The sequence below is a fragment of the Trichosurus vulpecula genome, chromosome 7 (genome assembly GCF_011100635.1).
Source record: "Trichosurus vulpecula isolate mTriVul1 chromosome 7, mTriVul1.pri, whole genome shotgun sequence".
Taxonomy (NCBI): domain Eukaryota; kingdom Metazoa; phylum Chordata; class Mammalia; order Diprotodontia; family Phalangeridae; genus Trichosurus; species Trichosurus vulpecula.
Genome location: NC_050579.1, coordinates 260,496,299 through 260,504,754, shown reverse-complemented (window position 1 = coordinate 260,504,754; position 8,456 = coordinate 260,496,299). Strand labels below are relative to the sequence as shown.

The 8,456-nt window shown below is 52.3% G+C and overlaps 3 protein-coding genes across 3 annotated transcripts; 2 read left to right on the top strand and 1 right to left on the bottom strand.

Moving 5' to 3' along the window:
• The first annotated feature begins 10 nt into the window (after positions 1-10).
• Positions 11-1,221, top strand: TMEM88 (transmembrane protein 88). Its single transcript, XM_036769030.1, has 2 exons — positions 11-229; positions 617-1,221. The coding sequence occupies exons 1-2, from the start codon at positions 11-13 to the stop codon at positions 887-889; spliced, it is 492 nt and encodes a 163-aa protein (XP_036624925.1). The 3' UTR covers positions 890-1,221.
• Positions 1,222-2,321: 1,100 nt separating this feature from the next.
• Positions 2,322-4,052, bottom strand: NAA38 (N-alpha-acetyltransferase 38, NatC auxiliary subunit). Its single transcript, XM_036768000.1, is given in 5 exon segments — positions 2,322-2,544; positions 3,002-3,188; positions 3,406-3,573; positions 3,865-3,925; positions 3,927-4,052. Coding segments are annotated over 5 exon segments (594 nt in total). The 5' UTR covers positions 3,992-4,052; the 3' UTR covers positions 2,322-2,431.
• On the top strand, positions 4,041-7,389 carry LOC118857317 (cytochrome b5 domain-containing protein 1). Its single transcript, XM_036767999.1, is given in 7 exon segments — positions 4,041-4,098; positions 4,101-4,209; positions 4,211-4,286; positions 4,289-4,529; positions 4,620-4,696; positions 4,803-5,021; positions 5,558-7,389. Coding segments are annotated over 7 exon segments (1,011 nt in total). The 3' UTR covers positions 5,789-7,389.
• The last annotated feature ends 1,067 nt before the right edge of the window (positions 7,390-8,456 follow it).

The following is an 8,456-nucleotide window of genomic DNA, read 5'->3' as shown; positions in this document are numbered from 1 at the left end:
TCCGGGTGCAATGGCAGAAGGCCCTAGGGCTCATCAGCCGCCACCTTACAGTGGGGGTGGGGGCTTTGAACCTCGAGACCCACTGGACTGCTGGGCCTGTGCCGTGCTGGTCACAGCCCAGAATCTGCTTGTGGCTGTCTTCAACCTCTTGCTGCTGGGTGTGGTGTTAGGAACAGTGCTACTGCCTGCTGTCCTCATGCTGGGCTTTGGCTTCCTCTGCCACTCAAAGGTAATTACGAGCTCTGCCCTGGTAGCCTCTTTCCCATCTTCCCCTGGATTTTGCCTTACCCTTCTTTGGCTTAGTGGGGTGGGGGTGAGGTACAGAATTGGGCCTTCTACTCTAGGGAAAGAAACATCGGGCTAGTTAGATCTTCGAGGGGTTGAGAGCAGAGATCTTACTTAGGAGGATGAGAGTTCTCTTGGGTACACGTTCCCACCTACTGACTTCGATCCCCAACCTAAAGAATTTTAGGGATCCTACCCCAACCTTAGAAATCTGATCTCTTCATGCAGCCTCCCACCCCCTTTCCCTGGATAGAGATCTAATACTTCATTCTTCATTTTAGAGATCCTAGTGTCTGGGTCCCCCACTTATTCCACTTCTCTTCTATCCTAGTTCCTGCGCTCTCAGGCACCCCCCTGCACTGCCCACTTACAGGACCCAGGTTTCACAGTGTTGCTGGTAGTGGGTTTCCTGCTCCTGGTGCCTTTGCTGATTCTTGCCTTAGCTGGTTACCGCCGCCTCTACTGCCGCCTCCGCCTTGCTGACTGCCTGGTACCTTACAGCCGGGCCATCTACCAGGATGGGGGACTCCCCCACCCCCCAACTCTAGGAGCCCCACAAGCATCCCAATCCCTCCCTACTGCCACCGGCAAGGTTTGGGTCTGAAAGGGAGCTCCTTTCCCCAATTTAGGTAGGATCCACCCTAACTGCCAACGTAAACCTCTAGGAGCCTGTGTTGTCTAGGGAGTAGTAGAAATCCAGTCCTTACATCTGGATAAATTCCTTGTCCGAATCAGACTTAAAGGGAAACGGAACGTTTGGATTGGTCCCAATGAAAAACATCCTTAATCTGGACTAAACATGAAAAAGCCCCATCTTTGGACAGCCTCTTTCCCTTCCCTCGTGTACAGCTGAACTCTCCTCCATGCACATTTGAACATGGGGACTAAATGAGCTATTGGGGGGTTCATGAATAAAAGATTAATGAATCAGTCTCAGACTCGAGTCTTTAGGTATGAACATTAATTTTCTAGGGATCTAGAAAACCAGGCAACTTTAGATGTGAGCAGAAGTGAATTGCCATCTCTGAAAGAATTTTGTGGACAAGTAACCACTCCCTTTGCTGTTTGCAGAAGCTGGGAAAATCAAGGACCACTAGACCTTCCACTCTTATCAGTAAGGGTTTCCTGGCCAGATCCTCCAAGCCAGTTCCTGGGGTTCAACCTTCCACACTCACTGCTGGCTTAGTAGATGGGAACTCCACCTCTGGCTCCCAGCCCTTGCTCGCTCCCCTTGGGACCAGGTGTCCCGGCCAAGAGAGTTGTCTATTCTCTAACCCCGGTCAGGAAGAACTCTGTCTTGCCAGGCCGGGGCTGGAAACAATGAGACACCGAAGACAGGATGGAGGGTCCCCACACCCTCCCACTTGGGTCACCTTAAGGCCTTGGGGTACGTGTGCACATATGGGAGAATGGAACTGAGCAGCTACAGAAGGCAGGTGTGTTCCTGGGTTTTATTCTAGACAAACTTCCACAACCAGGCTTTTTGGCAACCACACTGCCTGAAATTTCCCAAGGATCCTGTCCTACATCCTTCCCCACCAACCCACCCTTTTCCTGCTGAGACAATCTGGAGTCAGCAAGCAAAGAGACCAACTTCACTTAGGGGTCCTGTGATGAAAAGTAGAGATTCATTCTCCTTAAGAAGCTTGGTATAGCCACATCTTCTAGGTGCTCAAGCCCAAAAGAAAGTCAAAGTTGTTCATGCCATCATTCACAGCCAAAGAAACTAAGGCCCAGAAAAGAGCTGTAGCTTATCCATGTTTCCACAGCAAATTAGTGGCAGGGTCAGGACTATGTAGCAGTACTTTATCTATTCTTCCCAGCCAACTCCTGGGGATGGATGGGGGGGGAGGAAAGGAGTTGGGAAGAGCTTATCTCGCTGCTCTGGTTTCAGTGGACAGTATATTCTTTGTAATGAGCATCACTCTGGGTCCTTCAAAACTAGAAGCCGCTTTTTGCTTTCTTCTCCGTGGCCCAGAATCAGGGTCAGGGAGTTGCTGGCCTCCCAGCCACCCTCCCCACCCAAGCAGCACAAGGTCAGGAGATCACAGGCTTTAATCAGAAGATGAAAGAGGGAACATGAAGGCAAGACAGATAATCACAGCTTCCCAGTCTGAACTCCCTAGTGGGGGCCGAGGGCCAAGAGTCACAGATAGGGAGGGCAGGTCAGGCTCTCCCTTTGTACTTCAACAGAAACGATGTGGTGCCCAGGAACCATGGCCAGGCCCAGGACACGGGGCTCCCCGGCTGAGAAAGAATCTGAAAGAGAAATCGGGGGGATGTGAGGGGAGTGTCAGGGAACGTGCCAAGCCACCCCTTCTGAATCGATCACAGACTTGGCCGTGGACAGAGCCCTAGGCCGGCCACGCCCTGCCTCTCCTTACAAGCTTGGTGTGACCTCAGGCATCACCCATCTCATTTGTGGAAGGTAGCTAAGGCCTAGCCCACGTGACAGCCTCTAGTTCACCAGGCACTTTCCTTACGACCCTGCAAGGCGGGTGGAGCGGAATTCCCTCCAATTCTGGAGGTCAACTGGGGCTTAGAAAAGCGGCCAAGCCAAGCCCAGAACCCAGATCTCAGGCCTCCCAAATCGGGGCGCTGCCTCGGCTACTCTGCTAGCAAGGAAGAGCCCGGGTTCGGGCGGGCAGTCGAAAGGTATACCGGGGCCACCCCCAGGCGCAGGGGCCCGAGCACCGGCACGCGCACGCGATCTGACCCGTGGGCTTGAGGAACTCCTGCGCGGAGCCCAGGATGACATTGCAGTCCCGATCCGTGCACAGGAAGCAGCCCACCAGGGTGCGCCCGTCTGTCATGCGAATGCGCATGTTCTTGTTGAGCAGGCCCTCCAAGCGCCTGCGCGCGCGAGCGGCCGCCGCCGAGTCCTCGCGCTCCCCGTCGGAGTCCTGCAGCCCGGGGGGAGGGAGGACACAGCTTTCAGCCGGCCGGAAGATCCGGCAGAACTACATCTCCCGAGAGTCCCGGCAGCCCAAGCGCACTGGGACGAGGGAGAGCTGCACCGAGGACTGCCGGGAGATTGTAGTTCCTGCCCTGGCCTCCTCCCTACGCCTGTCCTCCCGTCGCTTTGCCCCCTCTCCCGATTCCGGTCGCCCCGCTGCTGACCCCAGCGCTGGAGCTGCTCTGGCGTCGGCTGCAGCAGCCGTTCTCCTCTCGCAGCAGTACGGTCGCCCCAGCTCCTGCCATCAGACACCGGCGGCGGCTCTTCCTCCGGGGCCCCTCCTCGCTTTCTCCAGAAGCGCTTAATGCGCGCAGTCTGAAATCTCGCGGGAACTAGAGCAAACGGAGGGGAGGGGGAAGGGCGTGTCTCGAAGAGGATTTAGGTTCCACGCCCTCTTCTCTCTCGCGATACCACCCAAACCAATAGCTCGAGTGCTCCCGTCTCCTTGGCAACTTCGTGCTTCTCTAGAGCTCCGCCTGCTTTCTAGTAGCCGTATCTCGCCGAAAAAGTCAGGTATCAGAACCCCGATCCATCCTCCTCGGACTCCCAAAGTATCGCGAGAAAACCACTAAGCTTGACCTCAACGCCAACCCGTCTCAGGACACTCGAGACTTTTGTCTCACCTCGTGTCGCTCTACTTCGTGAAATCTGTACTTAGTCCCAAGCTGTGCCGTCTACCGTGGACGTGGACGCAAACAGGGTCTATTTGTATGTCCCGCTCACTTCGTGTTCTCTGCTTCCCGTCCCCATTAATCAGGAACTCCATTTTGGGGCGTTAGGGAGCCGGACTACCGTTCCCATGAAGCTGTGCGGCACTGCAACATTTCCCGTCCCTCCACCTTTCCCGGAGAGGGAAAGATCTTTCTTTTACTCCGGCCTGCCAATCCCGTGGACGGTGGCTCGCAAAGGACAATGGTTCCCATGTCAGCAGGAAACCGCGTTCCCCCTCCCCCACGGGAGGAGCGGAGGCGGGAGGTGGGGGTGCGGTGAGGTGGGTAGTGGAAGCACCGAGGGTGCCCCTGAGAGGAGGTTGCTACAAGTAGAGGGCAGAGTTTTCCGAGTCCAAGAAGGGCGTAGTCGCGGGAGTGTGGAGCGATGCTGGATATAGAAAACAGCGAAATCCTGGAAAAGCCGACCCGGGGGCTCGTGGCCGGCCCGAACATGCGCCGTTTTCGGCGGCGCTACTTTAATATGTCCGAAGTGGCCAGGCACAACACGGCCGACGACCTGTGGGTAACCTACCTGGGTTCTGTGTACAATCTCACTTCGCTGGCCCAGGAGCACAGAGGTGAGGCGCGGAGAGGCGGCGGGGAGGGGGTGTCCCCGGGGTCGGGGGAGAGGATCTGACCTCGGGCTGCTACTGCACCCCTCCCCGCAGGGAGCGTGCTGATGAAGCCCATCGTGGAGGCGGCGGGACAGGACATCAGCCACTGGTTTGACCCCATTACCGGAGATGTGAGTGCCGGGGTCCCCTGGCTGGGGGGGTGGGGTCGCGGGGAGAGATGGAGAGCCTCGCGGACACCGCGTGGGGGCGCTGATCCGTGCCTTTCCTTCCGGGAAGATCCGAACGCACATAGATCCGCTGACCGGCTGCCTCAAGTATTACACCCCCAGGGGGCGCTTCGTGCACATCCCTCCGCAGCTGCCCCGCTCAGATTGGGCCAATGACTTTGGCACGCCGTGGTGGAGACAGGCCCAGTACGAGGTGGGGCTGCTCTCCCAGAAGACCCGGCTCATTCGCATCATCAACACGCTCACTTCTCAGGAGCACACGCTGGAGGTGAGAAGCTGGGGGGGTGGGGGGGGATGAGTGGGAGAAAGCTCCTGCCCCCAATAGGGAAGAGAAATCGAATCCTCCCATCGGACCCTCCGTCTGGCCGACTGCGGGTCCAGGAGCGCCTTTTCCCCTTGAAGATGCTCCAAAGTTAGGGAGTCTGGGGCGGGGTATGTTATCCGAAATATCCCCCAAATTCTTCCGGTTTGCTGAAGATAACTAGGCCTGGGCTCTTCGGGGGCCAGTTTGAGGCAGTAGAATGTTGAGAGCTGTGGTTCCACGCAGGAAGTAGAGGATAGCCTTTCAGCAGCAGGATTCTGGGAGTGGGGAAGGGTGCCTTCTGAGGTTTTGCTAGAGAAGTCGTGATTGTGAAGACGAGGCCTTTAGGATTCTATGTTCTGGAAGGTGTTGCATCCTAGGACCTCCAGGCCTCTGAGTATGTTGCAGGTTAAGAATTCTAGCCTGTTTCCTCGGGCTTTTCTTTGCCTTCGCTGTGGGGTTGCCTTTATGGGATCCTTCCAGAACTCTGGCCCTTCATCTAGGTGGGGGAACTGGAGTCCATGTGGGAAATCCTGCACCGATATCTCCCCTACAATGCTCATGCTGCCAGCTATACTTGGAAGTTTAATGGTGTCAACCTGGACATGGACAAGACCCTGGAGCAAAATGGGATTGCCGATGAGGATCGAGAGTTCGAAAGCCTTAACATGGACTCAGAGATGTTCACACCTGCCTTGTTACTGTACTTCAATGATGACCTCACTGAACTATAAGGAGATACACATGTAATATGTAGACTAGAGAGAGAACAGGGTGTATGGCTCAGTCTCTGTGCCCTGGGGAAAAGGGGAAAGCCTAAATCTAGTTCTCCATCCCACTCTTGAACTCTTAACTCTCAGCCCCTGCTTTCCACCAAGGCCCCCAATCCTTTGGGAACTCAGGAGTACTTAACCTCATTTCACATAGCACACTGAGGATATTAGATTTTTTTTTAGTCAGGACCAGACAAAGTAAGATTAACTTCACCCAAGCAACTTCCTTAATAAGGTGAGAGTACAGGAAAATCTGGAGTCTTCTTTATTTCTCTCCTGTGAAGAGGTACTGAAGCAGGCATTAGGGAAATGGGTAAAGAATCTTGCCTCAAAGTGAAGCAGAGAGGCAGAGAGGAAGCAAGCAAGGGCCTTAGGAGGGCTAGGATACCATAAGAATTTAATCATCTGTGCCTATAACCGGCCCACCTCTTCTCTAGGATAATAGTGGGAAAACAAATCACCAAGGGTTTGGGGAAAGTTCTTGACGCACCTTGAAACTGGGAAATCAACAGACATTGCAAGTTCCTGTGACAAAAATGAAACCTCTTGGTCTTGTACTGAGTGTAACAAAAACCACACGTCTGATATCATCCATCGAGACTGGGCTTGTGCTCGGTTTAGCTAAATGTCATGCAGAAGCACTTATCTGTTCCACTTATTCTACCACTACATCAAAAACTGTATTTTCTCTGCCTCATACACCAAGACTAGGCTTTTGAGCAACGTCTTGGATGAATTCTGGGGGTATGCCTGTTTTACCCTGGGAACTGTTAGGTCTGGAGTGTAGTCAACCACCTGTCTTACTTGGAGTCACAGTTAGGAAAAAGATTAGAGATGCCATTCAGAAGCCAGTGGGAGCTGGAGAAGGGAAAGGTTTCAGCCAAGCGGTGGGTGGAGAAAGGAAACAAACTGGAAAAAATCTGCATGCAACTTTCTGCTCTCTTCATTTAGACTTTCCTCCAGGGACATGGTGAAGTGGGTATTTTTCCTATTTTAGAGAAGGGTTGGAGATTTCATCATCAGTAGAGGAATTTGAGAGCGGGGCCTAGAGACTGGGGAACATGCTACCGGGAGGGAGAAGTACTGGAGAATGTGTTTAAGAATGGGAATGTGCCAGTGGTTGGGGCGAATGGGAAGGAAGAGTTGATTTAAAAGGATGTGGGAAAGCTAATGGAGAACCAAGCTCTTTAGAGGCAGTCTTTCCCATGGGAAACTACAGGGTAGTTCTAACATGTACAGAAGAGTCTTCTTTGTAGGCTCCCAAAGAGGGAGTCAAAGTAATTGAGATAAGGTATCTCACCCCATGGCCAACTGTCCTCTAAAAATTAAGAGTGGAAGGTATTAGTTGACCCAAAGGAGCTTCAGGTTAAAATGGGATAGAGTGGCAGATTAGTATCTTCTCTCTGTATAGGACACAGGCAGGAGTTGGTTGGTACAGAAGCATGAAGAGAGCCAGTTCAGCTCCTGTCAGAGCTGGATGGGAGTTTTAAACATTTGGGGTTGGGGGATGGGGTGTTTTGGGGGAAGCAGAGAGTAAATAAAGATGTCTTATGTTGTCCGCAGCAATCTCTTTCATACTCAGCAGCATTGTAGAATCTATTCTCAGCTCAGCAGAAGCACTTAATCTATTCTACCCATTCCATCACTTCATCAAATACTGTATTCCTTACATATTTTAAGTATATCTGCTCGTAACTAAACTGTAGGATCCTCAAGGGTAGAGACTAGATTGCTTATCATTTTGCATCCCACCTGCCTTTGTATCACCTAACAGTTCTGAACACGCAGTAACTATTGTGGGCTGGGTAGGTAGCTTAGGTCTAAAATTTGAACAAATGAAACACTCACGAAATCCAGCTAAAGGTTAACAAAAGAAGATTTATTTAGCCATGGTAGGGAAAGGACACTTAAAGCAGTGAAGGGATGTTCAGGATACAGCATTGATTCAGCTGAGCATAGCCTTTCGGTGTCAGTGTTTATTCTGCTAGCCTGTGATCTGACAACTGACAGGGGAGCTCTGGCCTCTAGAATGTGGGCTGTTTTGTACCCAACTGACTCAAGTCTTAGTGCCGTTCAGTCATTGCCAACTCTCTGTGACCCTATTTGGGGTTTTCTTGGCAAAGATACTGGTGTGCTTTGCCATTTCCTTCTCCAGCTCATTTGACAGATGAGGAAACTGAGGCAAATAGGGTGAAGCAACTGACCCAGGGTCACATAGCTAGTAAAATGTCTGAAGCCAGATCTGAAGTTGAGTCTCCTGACTCCAAGCACAGAGCTCTATCTACTTTACCACCTAGCTGCCTTAAGTTTTAGAAGCCTGAGCCAATCAAATCTAGAGGACAGTTTCAGTGCCTTTAAATGAAAACTAGCTTAACTTGCCTGGGAAACGGGGGCCTTAGAATATCGTTCTTACCGTGGTGCTCAATAAATGCTTTCTAATGAATGGATCTTTGTATGAATTGGGAATTGGAGAAATGGTGATAAGATTGGGGATGGACACATGGATCCCCTTCTCCAGTACCCCTTCGGATTTCTGCTTCTATGTTTCTTCAACACAGTCACCACCACCCTCCTCCCAAAACAAAACAAACCATGCTTGAAATCCTACAGTGAACTGGAGACAACCTGC

Coding starts and splice junctions, on each gene's coding strand:
- TMEM88 (XM_036769030.1), top strand. CDS start 11: ATGGCAGAAGGCCCTAGGGCTCATCAGCCGCCACCTTACAGTGGGGGT. Junction 230..616: donor GCTTCCTCTGCCACTCAAAG/GTAATTACGAGC, acceptor CTTCTATCCTAG/TTCCTGCGCTCTCAGGCACC.